The sequence below is a fragment of the Melanerpes formicivorus genome, unplaced genomic scaffold, assembly GCF_026170545.1.
Source record: "Melanerpes formicivorus ecotype bairdi unplaced genomic scaffold, bMelFor1.0.p_v2 SCAF_9, whole genome shotgun sequence".
NCBI lineage: Eukaryota > Metazoa > Chordata > Aves > Piciformes > Picidae > Melanerpes > Melanerpes formicivorus.
The window spans coordinates 16375617-16397469 of NW_027142361.1; the positions used below are offsets into that span (position 1 = coordinate 16375617).

General features: G+C 52.9%; 1 protein-coding gene across 4 annotated transcripts; it reads left to right on the forward strand.

Annotated features, from left to right (window-relative positions):
- Positions 1 to 2518: 2518 nt before the first annotated feature.
- ZNF395 (zinc finger protein 395) lies at positions 2519 to 20676 on the forward strand. 4 transcript variants are annotated; one of them, XM_068143165.1, is made up of 11 exons: positions 2519 to 2600; positions 7435 to 7687; positions 9754 to 9986; positions 10387 to 10499; positions 12010 to 12245; positions 12355 to 12455; positions 14090 to 14354; positions 15809 to 15901; positions 16096 to 16199; positions 16857 to 17090; positions 19938 to 20676. In XM_068143165.1, the coding sequence occupies exons 2-10, from the start codon at positions 7436 to 7438 to the stop codon at positions 16966 to 16968; spliced, it is 1509 nt and encodes a 502-aa protein (XP_067999266.1). In that variant the 5' UTR covers positions 2519 to 2600; position 7435; the 3' UTR covers positions 16969 to 17090; positions 19938 to 20676. The 4 variants fall into 4 exon arrangements, with proteins under 4 accessions (XP_067999266.1, XP_067999268.1, XP_067999265.1 ...); XM_068143167.1 differs by lacking the exon at positions 2519 to 2600 and adding an exon at positions 2836 to 2926 and having other exon boundaries at positions 16857 to 17094; XM_068143164.1 differs by lacking the exon at positions 2519 to 2600 and adding an exon at positions 2836 to 2926.
- Positions 20677 to 21853: the final 1177 nt, after the last annotated feature.

A 21853-nucleotide genomic window follows, 5' to 3' on the forward strand; every position in this document is an offset into this window, starting at 1 on the left:
TCAGACCCCTCTGACTACCCTACCTCCCGCCCAAACTGGCCTCGCGCTCGGCCGCAGCGCCGCTAGAGGCTGCGGAGGGGCGAGGCTTCCCCCCAGCCCGTCGGCAGTGGCCACCGCGCGGCAACGCCTCCCATCATTGGTCCCTTTCTGTTCGCCTGCCGCCCGATGATTGGCGGCGCTCCCTCCTTCCCTGCCGTCTGCCCAGGCTCGCGGACGGGGGTGTGAACGTGTTGGGCGGGCTGTTCCCTGGCTGGGGAGTGCGCGCAGCCGCCACGTGGGGAACGGCACGTAGTCAGGGCTCGCGGGGCGGGGGGGAACGGGCTATGCGGCGTTCCCACTAGCGCCGGGGGGCGGGAGAGGGCTGGGCGGGAGCACAGGCGGCAGGGACGTCAGACGGCGGGAGGGGAAGAGGCGGCCGTGGGCCGTCAAGGGGGATCGTGGGGGCAGATGAGGGGCGGCCCTATGGGTGAGGAGCTGCACCAAAAAGAGATCGTGAGGGTTGACCATGAGGGGTGAGGAACGGCAGCTCTGCGGTGTGAGGGGTCTCTGGGGGGGAGACGTGAGGGGTAGCATGAGTGGATGAGGGGTGGCCGTGAAGGGTGAGGGATGGTAGCCATGAAGGAAAGTGAAGGATGGCCATGAGGAGTGGCCTTGGGAACATGAGGGGCAGCCATGAGGGGTGTGGTGCGATGGCCATGTGGTGTAAGGGGCTGATGTGGGGGGAGATCAGGAGAAAGGGGTAGCAGTCATGAGGGAAAATGAAGGACCACAACCATGAGGAATAGCCCAGAAGCACAACAGCCATGCAGTGTGTGAGGGCTCACCTTGTGGGGAGAGAAGTAGCAGGCCACGAGGTACAAAGAGTGGCCATGGGGAAATGGGGGGCAGCCATGGCCGTGAGGAACAGCACTGAGGTGCCCCCAACAGCACCTATTTGCTCCTTCCCCCAGAGCAACTGACTCCTGTGGACAGTGGGGGTCCTGCCCGCTGCCAGACCCATTCCTGTCCTGCAGCTGCCACCTCCTGACCCCCAGGCCTGGAGGGTGTGGCAGGTCTTGGCATTGAGCCACTGAGAGACCTCTGCCAACGTGAGGCCATCCCAGCTGCTTTGAAATGCCTCCACTTGCATGTTGCAATAACACGTCTGCACAGCAAGCTGCCTCCTAACACACATTAAGTCCCAGGCAAGGGTTTTTGTAGGCATCTGCCCTCACCTGCAGATGTAATAACTCAGCTTTCCATTTTAACAGGAATCGAGGTGGCTTAGAAATCCCAGGTTTGTGGAGCTGGAGAGGAAGTTTAGGAGCATTGCTGGGAGTAGAAGTTTTTTGCTCCTGTTTGGGTGCTTTGGAAAAAGACTTTATTTTTACTGGACAAAAACTTACATATATATATGTTGAAAAATACTGAAGTCTTTTCTCCTCCAGGTTTCATTTTTTGTATGGTGAGTGTATGATAACCTCTTCCTGGCCCAACAAGTTGGGCACTCATAGTAAAATCCTGGCCGTTGTGTGTGTTAGTTGGTGGTAAAAATACACTTTATTTTTTTTAACCTGGCAAGAGGCCCAGCATTCATCTCTGCTCACTGACACACTTTGAAACAAACTGCCTTGGCCTGTGCTGAGGTTGTAAAGGTGATTGTCCAAAGCAGTAGCAAGTGGCTTTTGTCCTGAGGTGCTTGGAATGTAAGGGGGTCCCAAGTAAAGCTAGAAAGTGGTGTGTTGCCTGCTGTGCTTGTGAATCTGCTTTGCTGTAATGTGCTAGAAAGAGACAAGCAGTGCAAGTGCGAATCACTAGAAAAAGGGACAAGCAGCAAAAGTGTGAAATTTTAGTCTTGAGGAACCAAAAAAATCAGTGCTTTGAGAGGTGAAAATCCATACCTGAAACCAAAATAAACCCCCAAAGGAGCATCAGTGGTGGTAATCCTCCTTTATTGCTAAACAGACTTGGCAAAGCTGTGCTGGCAGAAAAAAACCCAACCCTGCAAGGTTTGTTTACAGAAAGCTGTGGACAGAACTTGAATCATAATGTCCCCTCAAAATTAAGAGTAATTAGCGATAGGGCCCAGTTAAATGCAAATTGAGAGGCTCCAGCTACAGAGCTGGGACTGTACGATGTTCCTGGGGTGAGGACGGCAGGGTGATAGGGAGCCCCATCCCTTGGGCACAGAGTGACACAGCCCCGTCACTCAAGGCAGGAGGGTGACATGGAGACCGATCCCTTGAGTAAACAGTAGAGCCCCGGGGGCGGCGGAGAGCCCGTGACGCCGACACGGGGACGCGGTGCGTGCCTGCCTGCCTGCCTGTCCTTCCGTCCGTCCCTCAGCAGTCGGCCCGCTCGGAGCGGGGTGAGCCAGAAGGAAGCACCCACCCTCCCACTTGCCTTGCCCCCGCGGTAGGCGGGCGGGGAGCGGCAGCATGCCCCGGGCCGGTGCGGTGCAGCACAACCCAACGGGAGCGGTAAGGCCGGGGGCGTGCATTTAAAGGCAGCCGCAGAGCCAATGCGCAAGAAGGGGCCGAGCATGTGGGGAGGTTGTTTACACCAGCTCGGCCCCGGGAGCTTTAACCTGGCCGGCGGCGAGGCGCGGATCCCTAGGCGCTGTAAGTAGTGGGGCGGCGATACCGGGTATTCTCCTTCCGGCTTTCCTCCTTTGCTGGGAAAAGACGGAAAAATAAAAGGGGAGGGGACACACACACAAACAAAAGCTTCACAACGGTCATTGTGAAAAAAGCGCGCGCGCGGGAGCGGCGGTTCCTGCCCGGCCGTGCTCGGCCGCGCCTCCCAGGGCCCGGCTCCTCCCCGCCCCGCCCGGCGGGGCTCCAGCCCGGGGCCGCCGTGTACGTGAGCCGGCTGCGGCGGGGACGGGAATTTCAAAACAAGCTGCGGCAGGGGAGGAGGGCCGGGGAAGGCAGGAGCCGCGCCGGAGGTAACCGCTGAGCTCGCTCTTTTCGCCGTCCAATTCCTATCCTTCCCCGGGGAGCTAGCCGGCTTTGCCACTCTCGGACCTGTCCTCCTCCGGGTCTCTGCCGCCCACTGGTACGCTCGGTCCCCTCCCCAAGTCCTGCCGTTTCCACGGTCTCCCAGTGCATGCTGCCCATCTCGGGGCCTGCCTGGCGCATGTACCCCCCCGGTCTGCCCGGTGTGTGCACGTCCGCGCTCAGAATCTGTGTCCCGTCCTCCCGCTCCCCGCCCGGTAGGCGACCAGGCCTTTGGCCCTCTCTAGTGCATGCCGCCCCCGGGGCCTGTTCGTCGTGTGTGTGTGTGTTCCTGCCAGTGCAAGCTTAGCCCCCTGCCCGGTGCACACAAGCCCCTGGTGCATGCCCGCCCAGGGGCCTTTTTGGTGCGTGCACATCCCTGCTCGGTATCTGTGTCCCCGGTGCTTGCACGCCCCTGCCCCGTGTGCGTGTCCCGTATTCCCCTGGCCGGTGCATTTTCCCCCACCCCCGGCGTGTGCCGCCGACTCCTTTGCAGGTCCTCCTCCTTCCTGTGCCTGTCCCGCCCAACCGAGGCCTATGCCCGTTGCATCTCCCCGGGTGCTTGCGTGTGTTTGTCCTCCCCTCCCCCTGCGTGTTCCCTGCCCGGTGCCGCCCTTCACGGCAGGCCCGGGCACCCTCCTCCTCCCCATGTCTCCGGCTTTGCCATCTTCCCCACGTGTCCTGCTAGCTCTGCACACACACACGGGTGCACACGCGTACGCGTGCACACCCAGTCTCCCGCTGCACGCTCGTCCCGCTTGCCCGCACCGTGGCTTAAAGTCACGCTCCGCCGGCACCGCTCCCAGAAATCGGTCAACTCCCGCCCTTTTCCTTCCTGACTGCCCTCGCCGGCGGCAGGCACCGGCCCCCCGATGCCTGGGAAGTGTTTCTGCCCGCACTGACACTCCTGCCCGTGCCATGAAATGCGTTTTTAGGCAGGCGAGCCGCTTCCCGAAGTGTGTTCCTCCAGAACCACCTGGCAGCCGGTGTGGATGAGGGTCGGGGAGCCCTTCCCGGCGCTGCCGGCAGGAGCATGGTGGGGCCCGGCGGTGACACGTCCTTGGGAGTAACCCAAACTATGAGCATCGCGGTGGGTGGGATTAAAGGAATCTCTTCGGGAAAGCACCCGGTTTGTGTTGTGGTCCGTGAGGGGTTGTTAGGTCGTGGTGGGTTTGACTCCGTCCTAGGGTGGTAGATCTTTTTTTGCTGCTTTATTAAAGGGCGAAACTTTGCAAGTTGCTCTGTGCGAGTATCTTGTTTCCCTCCCGATCACGTGTGCCGACAGTGCGGTTTGTACGGGGGCTTTGGGATGTTTTGGGATGAGAAAAGGGCTTGGAAATGATGGGCTGGGGAAGAAGGGGGGGGGGGGGGGGAAGTGGTTTATTATCAGTTACTGCAGCGTTTGGGGTCTCATAGAGTGGACTTTGCAGTTCGGGTTGCTGATGCGTGGCATAGTGCTGTCTGTGTCAGGAGTTAGGCTGGGTGTAAGAGAACCTCTTGGCATTTATTCTCCCCAAAATGGGGAAAAACCACGGTGTGCTGTAATTGCACATTCTCTGGGGAGAGGGGGTCCTGGTTTGTGCAGCACCATGGGTGCAGGAGCTGCCTTTCTTTCAGCAAACTCCAGAAAAACAGCGTCCGGAGTGAGTTTTGTCGTGACCCCCCCCAGCCTTGCCTGGTTGCTAAACAAAGTGTTCCTCAGTTCCCATCTTTCCCAAAACCCCCACCCGGCCCTCGCTCTGCTGGCAGCAGCAGTAGTGCCGGCAGGCACAAGGGCCGACAGGGTTTTTTCTTTCCCCGTTGAGAACTGGAAAAACGCCGTCCAAAATACACGCCCGGCATTGAAGGAAGGAATAATTTGGGATCTGTGCTGGCTCTGACCCCTGCAGCTCGTGATTGCTAACAGCTGGGAGGGCTCCGGGCGGCATCGTGGCCTCCCAGCACCGCTTGCACTGCTGATGCCCTCCCGGCTCTTGCTCCTCTTGCTTTGTGTTTTGGGGCATGGAGTGGAGGGGAAAGGATTTTGGTGTGTCTCCCTTGGCCATGGGCTGAGTGCCGAAATAGAATGCACCATTTAAAGGTCTTCTGGCAGCAGATGTGACTCCAAACAATGGCTTTTGGGAGGGTTTTCCTTCCCCCAGTTGCAATCGTGCATCTCTCCTTCCCACTCCTTCCCCAAACCAGAGAGGGAAAGAAAGGGAAGGCAAAAATGAACCCTGAAGGAAATAAGAAACAACCTCCCACCTTTGGCACTGCCCTCTCTGCACCTGGCCACCAGCCAAGCGCTGCCTCAAAATTGGTGTGTCAGGGAGATGGCAGAGATTTGGCAACATTTTCTATGTGGTGGCAGCATTGACATCACCACATCGAGTCCCCAGGCCTTCTGAAGAGCAGTTCCCAAATCCTAGTGCCCAGGATATCCAAGAGCAAGGTTTTAAGGTGATGCAGGGGGAAACATCTGGTGCTTGATACCTGCAGTGAGGCAGAGGGGCTCTGGGATTTGAGGCAAGCTGCTGTGTCCTCCTTGCCAGCTGTTTTGGTCTCCTTTTGGGTAAGAAAGTTGCATGTGGGGTGTGTAGGAGCTCGTGGGAGCTGAGCTGCTTGGCCAGGTCACTTGTGTTCATTAGAAAACGTTGTTGCACTGTGTTAAAAAGAGGCATTATCAGACAGTGGGCACTGAATCATCAGTCATTGATGCCTGTACACTGCAAAGTCTGTTGTGTTCCTGAGGCAGGGTGAGATGAGAAGGAAGCTGGCGGAGCTGTGGCCTCTTTCATCCTGCTCCTGAGGGAAGGTGGTGACAGCAGTGGAGTCCCTGTGTGGGGTGGGACAAGGCAGCTCTGGTTCTGAGATGCTTTCCCCAGAACATCTCTGTCCTGCTCTTCCTGCTCTGTTCTTTCTGGCTTCTGAAGAGCTGTTAATTTGCTACTTGGGGCTGGCAGGATTTCGGGGGAGGACAAAATGAGCTGAGCACGTACAGTTATTCATAAAACCGCTTGTAAATCTTGGCCGTTCTTTGAAGCAGGACAAGGTCTGGAGTAACCCTTCCTGCCATGAGGGGAGCTTGAGAGGAGCAGCAAGCTCTTTTTCCCTTCTTCAGGAAAGTTTTTTTCATCCCAGGTAGCACTGTGTTAAGTCAAATGTCAGAGGAATATATTTGATCTGCCATGGCAATACTGCTTCATGACAGAGAACTGAGCATCTCTTGCTGCTCTAAGAGGAGGCAAGGTTCTGGGCACAAGCACTTGGTGTTTTGGAGTTAATTAGCAGCAGCCCCTTGGACTGGGATTCTCCATGGCCTAAGTTATGTTCCAACCCAGATGCTCAACAGACACCCACAGCACCCAGCTGATTGGGTGATGCAGTTAGAGTGACAGAGGTGACATGTTTGGTGATGCAAAAGTACATGGATTTTTCAGTGCACCCCACCCCAAGACAGGAGGCTTCTCCAAGCCTTTTGCCTTATCTGAAGCCCAGCTACTATCATTCTTCAGCCTTGCTGCAGTGTGCACTCTCGCTTCCCATGCTCCTCGGAGAGGATATTGAAGCAGAGATGTGAGGAGAATGGGATGGAGGAAGACAGTGCTGGAGCTGTCAGATTTATCAGGATGGATACATCATCTGTCCCCATGCCTGGGTGTCCTTTGCTTTTAAGGAAACCTGCAAACACTTTTTTCATTTTTAAAAGCAGGAAAATGTACAAATCCAAATACATGAGGCTTTCTGGATATAGCAGAGCCATACCAACATGAGAAAAACATATGTCAGGATAAGGAAACTGTTTTGGTGGGCAAAAATAAGTTAAAGATAGAGTTTAGGATAAAAATGCTCCAAATTCTTACTCTTCCAACAAAGCAGTGTAGGTGGATGCTCCCAGTTTTGTTGCCAGCTCAACCCTTATCTGCAAGCTTGGGGAAACCTCTCCTAAAAGTATGAGAGCTCCCAGAAAAGAGGAGCAGCTAGGGTCTTATCTGGGATGAGGTGCTGACTTTGGCTGCCCAAGAGTTTTCCTCCCCTGATGGGGCACAAGCAGGGAAATTGCCGGACTACGCTGGGCACGGGCCCAAGTCTGGAGGTCAAGGTTGAAGAGTGCTGATGGCAGGTTCCAGTGTGACAGGCGGCATTCAGCTGCAGTGGCCTTGGGAACATGCACTGGTGGCAGCTCAGTAGCGGGACATGGGCAAGGGGCTGTCCTGGCTGCATCTGTGGGGTTTCCATTGGGCTGGATCTTTTTTTACCCCACAGAGGGTCAGAAGCGACCATGAAGACAAGAGCTGTCAGGGGTGGGGAGCTCAGACACCCCACTGTCCTCGTGTCCCCAAGGGATCTTGACACCTGGTGATGTTGGAGCAGTGTAAGCTGTTTTCTCAGCTCCCAGAGTGGTGGTGCAGGGAAGACACTGTTTGCATGTCGTGGTTCTGTGCCAAAGGTAATGTCCCCATGTCTGTCTCTTCTACAGCATGTCCGAGATGGCGAGCGTGCTGTCCAGGCGTCTGGGGAAGCGCTCTCTGCTTGGCACCCGTGTCTCTGCCCCTGGTGCCTTGGCTGATGGGGTGCTGATGGCCACCCACGTCCCTGGCTTGCAGACTGACCTTGGCCAGGCATCTGCCCACACGGTGCTGCAAGAGGACGGATCCTGTGTGCCGACAGCGGAGGAGAGCAACCAGGTGCCCAGGTTGCCCAGCCACCGGCAGCCCTGTGCTGGGCAGCAAGTACGTAAGGAGGCTTTCAGTGTCCTTGGCTAGTGGGGGATAAAGCTCCTGGAGTTCTCCTAATGTAAGGTGCATTGGAGGACTGTAATTAGTAACGGATGTTAATGAGCGTTGGTGTTAGTGCACTTGGCCCCATGCCTATTGGGTTTGGACCATATCAGCTGAAGTGAAGAGCCATCTCCAGGAGATGTCTCAAGTCCTAGCCAAAAGTGGGTGACCAGGGAAGACATTAAGAAGGCCTGATACTTCCCTCCAGTGTTCTCCAACTGTCTGGGGCTCAGGGAGATGGTTCTCTCTACATTTAGTGACTCACAGTGGTCTTCTCTTCTGTGAACTTGTCCTAACTTTTCATAACCCAAGTTTACTTCTGAAGGGCAGTGGCAAGGAGCTCCCAGATTTGCCATGGTGGCCACAAGCCTCATGGCTGAGGCTTCAGAGCTCTAGTCTATTACAGCTGAGGATCTGTGGTACAGATATGTGTGGTGGAGAAGTTCTTAGAGATGGGTGAGATGCAATGGCTTCATCTAGAAAGGACATCTAATCTGCTGATGCTCAGGAGGGCCATGCCTTGGTTGGGATGCTGTCTGCAGCAGGAAACAGGGTTCTCACTGGTGCCTGGCCAGCGCTGTCTGAGGGGAGCTGTGAGCTGCTAATATAGAGTCTGTTTCTTGGCTGCTACCTACAGAACTGTAAAATCTTTTCTGGAGAGAGCTTGTCAAATGGCTTGTAAATAAAGGCCCTGTTTGGTTTTTCTGGCTCCTCCTGCCCCATGTTCATTAACCACAGAACAGTGAGAGTTGTTGTCTTCTAAGTGCTCCACTGAGGAGGATTTTTCTTGCTTGCTTGATGCTGGGAACAGCATAAAAACAGTCATGGGATGGGAGTCTCTTCTCCCAGGCAACCAGCACCAGAACAAGAAGACACAGTCTCGAGCTGTGCCAGGGGAAGTTTAGGCTCGAGGTGAGGAGAAAGTTCTTCACCAAGAGAGTCATTAGTCATTGGAATGGGCTGCCTGGGGAGGTGGTGGAGTCACCATCCCTGGATGTGTTCAAGAGGAGATTGGACGTGGCACTTGGTACCATGGTCTAGTCATGGGTCTGTGGTGACAGGTTGGACTCGATGATCCTCGAGGTCTCTTCCAACCTTGGCGATACTGTGACTGGCTTCACCTCCCAGCAACAGCTGGTGGCTGTGCAAAGCTTGAGGAGATGTTGGCTTCTTGTGCTGTGTGCAGCCTTAAGGATGGCATGTGTGGTTCTTGCTCCTTGTTTTCTGCACATAGAGCCAGAGTCTTCTGTGTCCTGATCCTTGCACTGATCCCCATAGCCCTGGTCCCACCATGGGTGGCTTTTTCCCCCCTGGTGTTTCTGCTGGAGGTCTCACCCGAGATGGTCTGGCAGGCTCCTCTCCACTCATGCTATGGATGTGTCCATCCCACACAGGTGTGCCACCTGTGGTGATTCTGTGAAGAGATGTTCCTGTTCCTATAAATAGTCAGAGACACATGTAGTGTCTTTTGACACAGATACCTTTCCATTAACAGAAATAGACTTACGGGTGGTAGTGGTGGAAAACTGCCTCTCAGAAGTAGTTTGGGACTCTGAAACAGGAGGTGAAGTTTGCAGAGCCTAAAGGAGCTGGGGCTGTAGGAACCAAGATGTGAATTTGGGGCCACTTCACCCAGCAAACCTCCTTTCCCCATCTAGCTTTAAATGCTGTTACTTACTTGCTTTGCCAGAGTGTGAAGTAATTGTGGGAGACCTTGCAGCAGGATGATGTGAGAACAAAGCCAAAGCAGTTAAAGTCATTGGACAAAAGTCTACCCAAACTAACAACACTCAGAGAGGCAGCTGATAACAGCTCAGGAAATCCCTCAGCTTGGCATTGCTTGAGTCAGGGAGCTTGGTGGGGGGGTTAGAACAAACTCTAGACACCCCTTTGGTTTGATGTAACAGCAGTTTGAAGTCCAAAGCCTTCAGGACAGGCTCTGCCCTTGTCCTAAAGCTGTCTATAGCCCCTGTCTGCGGTGAGTGGCGCTGACAAACTGTCCTTCGTGTTGTTTTCAGGTCCTCGTTACCTACAGTGGGCAGGAGTGTGCTGGCCTCGTGGAGCAGCACAGCCAGCTGAGTGACAAGGTGAAGATGCTGCTGCTGCCAGAGCAGGGCTTGCAGACATGCTGGAGGGTGCAGGACATGCGGCTGGCCCCGCTGCAGCCCCCTGCCCTGCCTGCAGCCAGTGCTCCCAGCACTGCAGAGGTGCTGCAGAGATCTGTGTCCAGCAGCATCGATGTACCCAAGAGGTTTGTGTCTTTGGCTGCTGGTAGCTCACTCAGGTGGGAGAGGGGATTTTGGTGACACCAGATGTGCTCCCTCTTTGTCTTAAATAAACAGAGAGCACAGTGATGCTGGGGATGTATTTGCCTTCCCAGCATGGGATTAACCACAGGATGGTTAAATTTAGGATTAAGGGGATTTAGCTCTTTTTTTCTTTTTTCTTTTTTTTTTTCCCTTTTTTCTCCAAATGGGGGGAAAACATCCTTCCCAGTGACTGCAAAATGACTGAGTTTAGGGACTGGGGAGGGCAAACCTTTGCTGCTGCTGCTGCAAACTCTGGTGACCTTTGAGTGCCTGCTGGCTCCCCACATTGTTTCTTTGATTTTTTTTCTCAAAGTGCTTTTACATCTTTCCCTCACAATGCAGGAAAGCTGATGCTGCTGTGGAGATGGATGAGATGGTGGCAGCCATGGTGTTGACAAGCCTCTCCTGCAGCCCCGTGGTGCAGAGCCCTCCCACTGGCGAGAGCGGCATCCCCCGTGAGTGTGCACTCAAAATATTCACCTGCATGTGTTAAAAAATCATCTGGAACAAAAGGAGATGTGGAGAGATGTGCTGTGCCCCATGGATCTTGGTGCAGGGGTCCTTACTTGCTGCAGAGGTGCATTGTTGGGTGCCAAATGGCTGTCAAGACTGTTGGAAGTTAGGGAGGCTCTACAGAGGGACCTGTCCATGCTGGATTGATGGGCTAAGACTCAACAGGGCTAAGTGCCAGGTGCTGCCCTTGCATCACAATCCCTTGCATTCTCCAGGCCTGGGGAAGAGTGGCTGGAAACTGGCCTCAGGGTGCTGGTAGGCAGCTGGCTGAATGTGAGCTAGCAGTGTGCCCAAGTGGCCAAGAAGGCCCACAGCATCCTGGCTTGGATCAGCAATAGTGTGGCCAGCAGGACTAGGGCAGGGATTGTTCCCCTGTGCTGGGCACTGATGAGGCTGCACCTCAAATCCTGTGTTGAGTTTTGGACCCTTCATAATAGTAAGGACATTGAGGGGCCAGAGCCTGTCCAAGGAAGGGCAACGAAGCTGGTGAAGGGTCTAGAGCACAAGTCTTGTGAGGAGCAGCTGAGGGACCTGGAGTTGTTTAACCTGGAGAAAAGGAGACTCAGGGGAGACCTCAATGCTCTCTACAGCTCCATGAAAGGAGGTTGTAGCAAAATGGGTATTGGTCTCTTCTCCCAAGGAACAAACAACAGGACAAGAAGAAACAGCCACAAATTGTGCCAGGAAGGTTTAGGGTGGACATGAGAAACTTCTCTATGGAAAAGGTTGTCAAGCCCTGGAATGGGCTGCTCAGGGGAGTGGTGAAATTGCCATCCCTTGAGGTATTTTTCAAAGACTTGTAGGTGTGGCTTTGAGGGACATGGTTTGTTGGTGCACTTGTCAGTGCTGGGTTAACAGATGGATTCAATGATCTTGGAGGTCTTTTGCAACCGTAATGATATTGCGATTTCAAGACGGGGCCACACTGGGCTGGAGGTCACCAGGAAGCAGCACCAGGGGCACCCATGGGTCCCTAGCACTGGTTGGGACTGAGCAAGCCAAGACATCTCTGGCAGCCTGGTGGGGGAACCCTGTACTCTGAAAGCCATCCCAGGGGGATGGGGAGCCCCACACAGGAGTCCCGGGCTGGGGAGCACCACCGGATTGCTCCTTTTTTTAGAGACAGTCTCATTCCCGAGGAGTCAAAGCAGTTGGAGGGATAAAAATAGGCACCCAGAGCCGTGGGAAATGTGTGTGCCTAGTGCTGGCTGCTCGCCTTGTGCCAGCTGTGCCCATGGGGCTGCGCTGGTGCCAAGGAGGATGAGGAGGGGAGAAAAAGGAATAAATGACCAATAGCTGGGAGCTGGTGCTGAGCAGGGGTGCAAACACTGTGTTTGCTGAGCTTTTAAGGAAATAAGAGCCAAACTGTTGTTGGGGCTCTGTTGGTCTCTGCCCTGTGGGGGTTCGTTTGACCCCGGGGTGATGGTGGCAGTGTGTGTCCCCTACCCACAGCCTCACAGATAGCGTGTGATCCCTGGAAGGAGAGTGGTGACATCTCAGACAGTGGTAGCAGCACCACCAGCGGGCACTGGAGTGGGGGCAATGATATCTCCACCCCTTCTCCCCCGCATCCTGCCGGCAGCCCCAAATACACCAGCGAGGCCCTGAGCTCTCCCCAGGCTGACGATGGCTTTGAGACTGACTCCGACCCTTTTCTCCTTGATGAACCTGCCCCACGCAAGAGAAAGGTACTGCTGCCTTGGGGTGGGGCTTCCCCAGTACCCCCAGCTGTGCTGGCATCCCATGGAGGGCACACTGCCACCACACAGGGGGTGACATAGGCTGTCTCTCTGCCAGAACTCGGTGAAGGTGATGTACAAGTGCCTGTGGCCGAGCTGTGGCAAGGTCCTGCGCTCCATTGTTGGCATCAAGCGGCACGTCAAGACTCAGCACCTTGGGTAAAGCAAAGATGGCATCTCAATCCCTTCCTAACCACCAAAGCTGCATGCCCTGCCACTGGGTCATTCATAGTATCATTCAGGGTTGGAAGGGACCACAAGGATCATCTAGTTCCCACCCCCCTGCCATGGGCAGGGACACCCCACACTAGATCAGGCTGGCCAGAGCCTCATCCAGCCTGGTCTTAAACACCTCTAGGGACGGGGCCTCAACCACCTCCCTGGACAACCCATTCCAGGGCTTCACCACTCTCATGGTGCAGAACCTCCTCCCCACCTCCAGCTTCATTCCATTCCCCCTAGTCCTATCACTACCTGAGATCCTGAGAAGTCCCTCCCCAGCCTTCCTGTAGGCCCCCTTCAGATACTGGAAGGCCCCAATTAGGTCACCTCGGAGCCTTCTCTTCTCCAGACTGAACAGCCCCAACTCCTTCAGTCTGTCCTCATAGGAGAGGTGCTCCAGCCCTCTGATCATCCTTGTGTCCCTTCTCTGGACACGTTCCAGCACCTCTACATCCCTCTTGTAATAGGGGCTCCAGAACTGGAGGCAGTACTCCAGGTGGGGTCTCACCAGAGCTGAGTAGAGGGGGAGAATCACCTCCCTTGACTTGCTGGCCACACTTCTGATGCAGCCCAGGATCTGATTGGCTTTGTGGGCTGCAAGTGCACATTGAGAGCTCATGTTGAGCTTTTTGTCCACCAGCAATAATAATTCCTGCAGCAAGTATCTGACTCTGGTCTCTGTGGACTGACCTTGATAGTTCTCAGCCAAGCAATCTGTGGCTCTGATGCCACTGTTGTATGTGTCCCTGCCTTAAGGGAGTCCAGGGCTGTCCAAGAGGCAATGGGGCCCTGTTTGGGCTTCAGGACTGCCCGGCTCTGTCCATCTCAGCTGCATATCTTGCACTGGGAGGAGGTCAAGTTACACATGACCCCTGGACTCCTGTACAGAGACAGAAAAGCCCAACTAGGTTTCATGAGGCCTGGCAACATGAAAGTCATGCCCAGTGTGGCAGTGCCTGGCTGCTGAGGCTCACACAGGCACCCATGTTCCACCCTGGCAGTGGCCACCCCTTTGTTTTCTCCTAATCTGCTGTGAATTCCCCCCAAAATACAAAGCAGTGAGGGTGTGGGGATCACCTTTGCTGTGCTCTCTTCCTCTGGCCCCACTGCATTGCTCACCCCAACCTCTGTTTTCACATGCTTTTGTCCATGTTTTCTGGTGTGTGTTCTTCTCCCTTAAAAACAGGCATGCTCTGGGAGAGGTGAGAAAAGGAGGGCTGTGGTGCAATGGGCAGTGCTGGACTGCCATCCAGTGTCAGATTAAGGCATTGGGAAAGAACATTAGGGACTTTCCTGCTGGGTGAACTGGGGCTTCAGTCATAGGGGACTTTAAGTGGTGCCTGGTCAGCATGCCAGTGTTTCTGAAGGCCCTCAAAGAGGTCTTGGAAGTGTGAAATGCTGCTGCAAAGGCAATGGCTCTTGCTGATCAGAGCTGATGTCATACTTTGGAGCCTGGAAGTGGGGTTGCTCTGCCCAGGAGGACGAAGTTACTCTCTAAGGGAGTTCAGGGGCTTGTAGCCTTGGTGGTAACAAGATTTTCACTGCTCTGTCTCCCTTTCTTTCCCCAACAGGGACAGTGCAGATTCTGACCAGTGGAAGCGGGAGGAGGATTTCTACTACACTGAAGTGCAGGTGAAGGAAGAGACAGTGCCAGAGGTGGTGGCCACTGCCAGCCCCACATCTGTGTCTGCTCCCATCATCATCCAGCAAGCCCTTGCAAGGCCAGAGGCGCTACTGGTTGAGCAGCCAATGCTGGAGCCCACCCTGGCCAGCAGCACCCTGAGCCAGTCAGCACCCAGCTCCTTTTGGCACATCCAAGCTGATCATGCCTACCAGGTAAGCTGGTGTCATCTCCCAGGGCTGGGTCATCTCCTGAAATCTTGCTGAAGGGTAGGTCATGATCCTGTTTCCAAATCCCTGCTGCATGAGGGATGTGTTAATCATAGAATAGTTTGAGTTGAAAGAGGCCTTTTAAGATCATCAAGTCCAACTGTTAACCTATCACTATGAGGTCACCACTAAACCATGTCCCTCAGTACCACATCTACATGGCTTCTAAGTCCCTCCAGGGATGGGGACTCAACCACTGCCCTGGGCAGCCTGTTCCATGGGCTTGACATTCCTTTCAGGGAAGAGATGTGCCTCATGTCCCACCTAAACCTCCCCTGGTGTAATTTGAGGCCCTTTCCTTTTGTTCTATCTCTTATTACCTGGGAGAAGAGACTGACTCCCACCTGTTCCAGCCTCCTTTCAGGGACTGGAGAGAGCAGGAAGGTCTCCCCTGAGCCTAAACAATCCCAGTTCCTTCAGCTGCTCCTTGCAAGACTTGTGCTCCCTACCTTTCACCAGATTCTCTTGTTGCCCTTCCCTGGACACACTCCTACCCTTCTATGTGCTTCTTGGAGCAATGGGTGTAAAACTTAACTCGGTATTCACTCACCAGTACCCAGTACAAGGGGATGGAGTCCTGCTGAACACAATATTGTTGATTCAAGCCAGGATGCTGTTTGCCTTCTTGACCACCTGGGCACACTGTTGGCTCATATTCATCACAGAAAGGCTTTGATGCTGATGTAGCACCATCCCTTCCCTGGCTGCACTTCAGCCCTTGAGCAACCAGCCTCATGTTTAGGGGCTCATGTGTTTCTGCAATGTCTGTTCCTGGGTTGGTGGGGAGTTACTGGCCTCTGTTTCCCTGCAGTCACCCTGTTCTGGTATGCAACACACCCTTCTGCAGGCAGATAATGCTGAGTTGGAATGCAGCCTTGCCAGATCCTGCACCTCTCTGCTGCACGGGCTTTTGAAGCACAGGGAACCTGGGCACCTGGAATGGTGGCCCTGTGGGCAGCCTGGGCCAGTGGCCCTTGTCCCAGGGGCTAGTTGAGAGCTGAGTGCTATTCTGGAGCTACAGACTAGTTCAGGGAGAAGGTATATAGATCCATAGGCTGTGTTCCCATCCTGGGGAATGTACATGACATCATCCAAGCGCAGAAAGGCTACATAAATAGGAGCAAAAATACAGACTGAGGTGGTGCATGTGGTTTGGTTTTTGCAAACAAAAGCAGATGCAGGGGTGTAGAAGCTTCTGTGCCCCTGTGAAGGGTGGCACAGCACGTATAGTGTGCCCAGCAGTAGCAGGATCTGGTGCTGGAGAAGAGGTTGCACCAGGATGTCCATCCCACCTTCAGTGCTCCCAGTTTGTGGGAGCTCCAGGCTGGGGAGTGAATACTTTGGAGGAATGCATGGAGGGGGCCCTGAGGCTAATACTGACCCCTGTTTTTCACCCACAGGCATTGCCCTCAATCCAAATTCCAGTGTCCCCTCACATCTTCACTGGCATCAGCTGGGCCACTGCCACTTCGACTCTCCCATCCCCGTCACCGGTGAGTTTTCTCTTCATCTTTTTGGGGTCCAGGCTTGAGATGGGAGTTGAGGGTGCCTTGTCTCTGCTTTCATGCTCCCTACTTTAGATATACAGTGGCTGGGAACACCTGTGGTTCCCTCTCGCTGTCCCATCACAGTGTCCAAGGGAGCTGGACCGGGCTGTCCCACATGCCCTTTGACACTCTCCCCACAGGTGCGGAGCCGGTCACTCAGCTTCAGTGAGCCCCAGCCACCAACACCAATGCTCAAGTCCCACCTGATCATCGCCTCACCACCCAGAGTGGCCATCACCACCAGGTGAGGGTCCTACTGGCCAGAGGGGAGCAGAAGTGGAGCCCAAAAGGGCTGCTGAGGTGCTGCAGAATAATGATCAACCGTGGTTATGGGGCTTTAACCTTAGGTACATGACCAAAGTTCTGCAATGAGTGGATGAATCATAGAATATTGGAATTGTTCAGGTTCACAGGATGATTAAGGGACTGGAGCACTGCCTTGTGAGGAGAGGCTGAGGGACCTGGGGCTGTTTAGTCTGGAGAAGAGAAGACTGAGAGGGGATTTAATAAAAGCTTATACATCTATGAGAGCTGGGTATCAAGAAAGAAGGGACAGGTTCTTGTGTCCTGTGACAGGACAAGAGGCAGTGGATGTAAACTACAGCACAGGAAGTTCCACCTCAACGTGAAGAACAACTCCTTTACTGTAAGGGTCACAGAGCCCTGGAACAGGCTCCCTAGAGAGGTTGTGGAGTCTCCTTCTCTGGAGACTTTCGAGATCTGAGATTCAAGGTCATCAAACCCAACCCAGCACTGCCAGGTCACCACTAAACCATGTCTCTCGGCACTACATGTACCTGGCTTTCCAGTCCCTCCAGGGATGGTGACTCTACCTATGCCCTGGGCAAGCCTGTACCAGGCCTTATGTCCAACCTAAACCCCTTCTCTTCCCCTTTGTCAGGAAAGTCCGTGGTGAAGCCAAGAAGTGCCGTAAGGTGTACGGCATTGAGCACCGGGACCAGTGGTGCACGGCCTGCCGGTGGAAAAAAGCCTGCCAGCGCTTCCTGGACTGAAAGCAGCACTCTGCTGCCACCTCCCTCCCCTGCTTCTGCCTGGGGAGCACCAGAGGCCCTCACTGCTGCAACCAAGGACCTTGGAGGGACCTCCTGTGAGCCCAGAAGACACCTCCAGAGCTGTGTGTAAATTCTTCCTCCTGTGTATTGTACATCTGCTGGGTTTGCTCTTTTTGTACAAACTTTTTTCCAACTTTTTGGTGTTTTTTGTGTTTTGATTTTTTTAAACCTGAAGAATTATCTCCCTTTGCACGGTAAAAGGTGGGCCTGGGAGTGAAGGAAGCGGCTTCCTTTGGCTTTGAAGTGAGATTGTAGGCAATCTGGTGACCAAAGACTTTCCTGTATTTCCCAGATTAGCCCTAAAATCTCCTGAACTATCAACAGTGTGGCTGGGGTGAGACATCAAAGCAGCTCCCCTTGTCCTTTGGCTACCTAGAAGGCTCAAATCCCTTGTGCCCTTCAAGGGAGGGGATTGGTTAATAGCTTTAAATAAGCTAGTAATTAATAGCTTTAAAAAGGAAAACGTTCTTTGGTTGCAGGTGTGGCAGGATCAGTTCTTGGGGCAGGAGGTGGAGGTTTGCCCCTTTGCTTGTGTCCTGTCACACCAGTAACTCGAGCCTACATGTACCTCTGGTTTGTTCCAGCATGTCAGTTTTGAAGGCGTATTTGGAGGGGGGAAAAAAACACCACAAAACATTTTAATTGGGGAAACTTTGGGAATTTCTGGAACAAAACCTGGTGTTCCTTCTCATTTTAGGCTTTAAGTCAACTTAGCTCCATGAAACATCTACATAGGGCCCTTGCTGTGTCTTTCCAAACCAGCCTGAGCGGTTTTCTTAATTAGCAGTTCTGCTAGTAAAGGCAGAGGACTGGGAAGGGCTTTCCCTTGGCATCCAAGCACTTCCAATACTTGCTGCTGAATCCCATTGAGGCTGGTGGGAGTCACTTTTTGATGTAAAGTAGGTATTTACACATCCCAGATTTCCTGTCACCATCATGGTTGTTCCACTTATGCCAGCACCACTGCCAGGGTGTTGTGCTTGATGCTGAGCTACATTGCCTCCTTGGTTTTCTCCCCTTGCTGGGGCGGCAGCCATTTGGATTGGTATAATTTTTTTTTTTTTTCTGCATTTTTGATAATCATAAGCCAGAATCCACAGCCATTGAGTTGGGAGCGATCCATGCCCTGGGTTGTTTTTAAGGACCCTGCTCCAAGACTCAGCTTCTCTTACAAGAGCAAATTAAGTGACTCGGAGAGTCCAATATCGCTCCTGGATCACCATGAGCCCTGCTGAAGGGATCAAGTGGGCAGGCAAAGCAGGTTGAGATACATACATATGTACTCCTGGTGCTTGTTTACATGTCTGGGTATTGTTTTTGTTGTTCATTTGTAATTTTGTGTATGTATAACATGATAGTATCCCACAACCTGATCTTTATCCTGGTATCTAACTAGTGAGTGAAAAACTTAGCCGCTGGAAAGCCAGGAGCTAACATGCCTGGGCAGGATGCAACCCCTGTGGGGCTACATCTGGGCAGCTCCTGCTCCAATCCCAGGGAGGAGAAGAGATTTTCTTTGAGAGATGCTTACTCCAGCTCCCATCCCTGCTGGAATGTGGGATTTGAAGCAAAATGTTGGGAGGAGCCTTTCCCCCTCCTGCAAGCATCAGAAACACTGCAGGTTCCCTGCCTGAGTGCTTAGCTGCAAAACTGACTTTCCAGGGTGAATTGCTGGTTGGTGCTCCTCATCCTCAGTCTTCTTACCAGGGAATTATGAGGTGGGGTTGCTACTTTACTCAAAAATAGGTCCTTTGGTTTGTTTTTTTTTTTTCCTAGAGAAAACAGCCCCCAGGCCTTTGCTGATGTCTGACTTGCATTGTTTGAACAGCCAAGCTGGTGTCACCCATCCTGCGTCACCTCACAGAGCTTGGCCTGTTCATCTTTTTAGGATGTTGGAGGAATGTGGGACTAAGCTTTGGGAAGTCCCACACAGGGACATTTTCCAACTGTGTTTTAAAAACAGGACTCAGAACAGTGCTCAGACCGTGGAAGGAGAGAAGAAAGGGAAAAAAAGTGAATTTCTGGTTTCCTCAGACCTTGTGCCTTTGTCCCCACAGCTCAGAGAGACCTGGAGATTTTCCTTCTTGCTTTTTATGCCCTTTCTGCCTCAAACAACATCAGGCAGAGCTGGATCTGCTCTGGCACTGCCTGGACGTGGCTCAGCTCCTGCTGCTCCCAGCTCAACCACTCAGGAAAAATTGAACCAAGCCATCAGGATGCAGCATTACCCCAGGGGGATTGTCCCTCCTGAAATCAGGGTGCAGCATCAGGCAGCTCCTAGCCTCAGAGATCAGGTGGTTTTTTTTTTTTTTTTTTTCACTGGTGGGAGCTTGCATAGCCAATAACCTTTTGCTTTTTGGTTATAAAAGATATCAAAAAGAGAAGTCTTTAGAGCAAGCCTGCAGCATCCCCTCCATACAAAAATCAGGGAGAATGCTGCCCCCCAGCTGCCTTGTGCCCTTGCTGCGCTCTGTCCTCCTGAGCGTGCAGCAGTTCAAGCCAGAGCTGGTGGGGATTACCTCACCTTGGAGTATTTTACACCAGCCCTGGGTCCTGTCCCTTAGGCACTGACTTCAAATTGTCCTTGTGTCTCCTCTCTGTCCTTTTTTAACATTTAATGGAGAAACTAGTGCAGGGTGTGTTGAGATTTATTTTTTTTTTTCTTGGGTGGGGTGTTTGGGAGGGTTTTTTCCTTCAATTTGGGAGTATTTTGAATTTTATTTTTTTTTACACTTTTTTAAAAGAGGGGAAAAAAAACACCAACCTTTTTATTTTTGCAGAAATACCAGCGTGTTTCCAGCATATCTAGCTAGTTGGTTGGCACTGGATTTTTTTGTCCTATTTTTTTTGTTGTCCTCTTGTTGGTCCTTTCCCTGTTATTTCCCTTTTTTATTTTATTTTTTTTTTAGCTCACTTCCCAGCCTTTGCACCTCTCCCAGCAAGAGAAACTCCTCTTCAGCCACAGCCACGGGTAACCCCAACCTGCAAATCCAGCTGGGAGGATTATCCATCCACCTGTCTCCCAGAGCATGTCCATGTATGTATGTAGGAACCTCTTAATTGGGCACTAATTAATTAATTTGAGGCTGTTCCCCTACCTCTCCAGCCTATGCTGCTGCAGGGTGAAGGGTAGTCAGACCCTGAGAGTGTGTTGATTTAGTGCAGGGTGACCCCCTCCCCATTGACATCAGCAGGAGATACTTGTGGTGGGGGGTGACACTTTGTCACTGCGGCCATGCCCCCATGGGGCCACCAGCAGCCCGGCTGAGCGGGGACACTGATGTACTGAGCGAATTTCTTTTGTCCTGTTGGAGCTTTTCTCAGCTGTCTTCCAAGTATTATTTTTATTGTTTAAAAAACAAAAAGAAAAAAGAAAAAAAAAAAAAAGAAGGGGGGGAAGTTGTAAGATAAAAATGTGAAATGTAATTTTTACAGCAGCGATACAAAATATATTTTATAAGAAATAAAAGGAAAACTTGCCTGATAACTTGTGGGCTCTGCTTTGTTCTTGTAACCTGTGGCTCCTGGAGACCACCTCCTGTGTTCCTGGTATGGAGGTGCAGTGTCTAGCTGGAGCCCTGTAGCTCACAGTGTTCCCCAGGAATCGGGACTGGATCCAATCTTGCTCAACATCTTCATCAATGGCCCTCAGCTAGTTTGCTGATGATACAAAGCTGGGAGGAGTGGCTGACACCCCATCAGCCTGTGCTGCTGTTCAGCAAGACCTGGACATGGTGAAGAGTTGGGCACAGGGTAACCCCATTGTGGCAGTTTTAGGCTATGCCTTTAAACTTTAGCTGCAGATTTTGAGCAGAAAAGTGAAAAAATATAATGTTCCAAATCAGCAAGAGTAAGGTCCTGCCCCTGGGGAGGGAAACCTCCCTGCATTAGTACAGGTCAGGGGTTGACCTGCTGGAAAGCAGAGATCCTTCTCTGCAGAGAAGGATCTGGGAGTTCTGGTGGATAACAGGCTCCCAATGAACTGGCCATGTGTCCTCAGGGCCAAGATCAGTGGTGTCCTATAGTAACCCTGTCCTGCGCCTCAGTAAGGCCACATCTGGAGTCCTGGGTCCCATTCTGGGTTCCCTAGTTAAAGAGACACAGAACTACTCAAGAGTCCTGTGGATGCCACAAAGATGCTGAGTGAACTGGAGCTTCTCTCTCATGAGGAAAGGCTGAGAGCCCTGGGGCTGTTTAGCCTGGAGAAGACTGTGGGGATCTTCTCAGTGATCAATATCTAAAGAGCAGGGGCCAGGAGGATGGGGCTGGAGTCTTTTCAGTGGTGCCCAGCAACAGGACAAGGGCCAACAAGCACAAATTTGAACCCAGGAACATGAAGAAAAACTTTCCTGTGAAAGTGTGGAGCCTTGGATCAAGCTGCCTGGAGAGTCTCCTTCTCTGGAGAGATTCCAAACCTGGATATTGCAATCCTGGGCAACCTGCTGTGGGTGGCCCTGCTTTAGGGGGGAGTTGGACTAGATGATCTCCAACTGTCCCTCCCAGCCTCCATTGTGCAGGGATTCTGCACAGCCTCTTCTTGAGGCTGGGGAAGGAGGGGGGCAGTGTTGGTGCTCCTGTGATCGTGATTCATCAGCTTGAACCGTTCTCCTTTCATGGGTTCAAAGAAGGAATTTAATTTCTTCCAACCCAACCGTGCTGGGATTCTGTGGAGGTGTGTTATGGACCCTTTCTGTCCCCCTTTGTAGCTTCTCGGCTTTCACACAGAGATTTATTTTTTTTTTTTTCCCCTCCTTCACACAATCATTCCTGGCACCACTAGATAGCAGTGTCTGCCTAGCACTGGGAGCTTTGATGGCAGCACCTC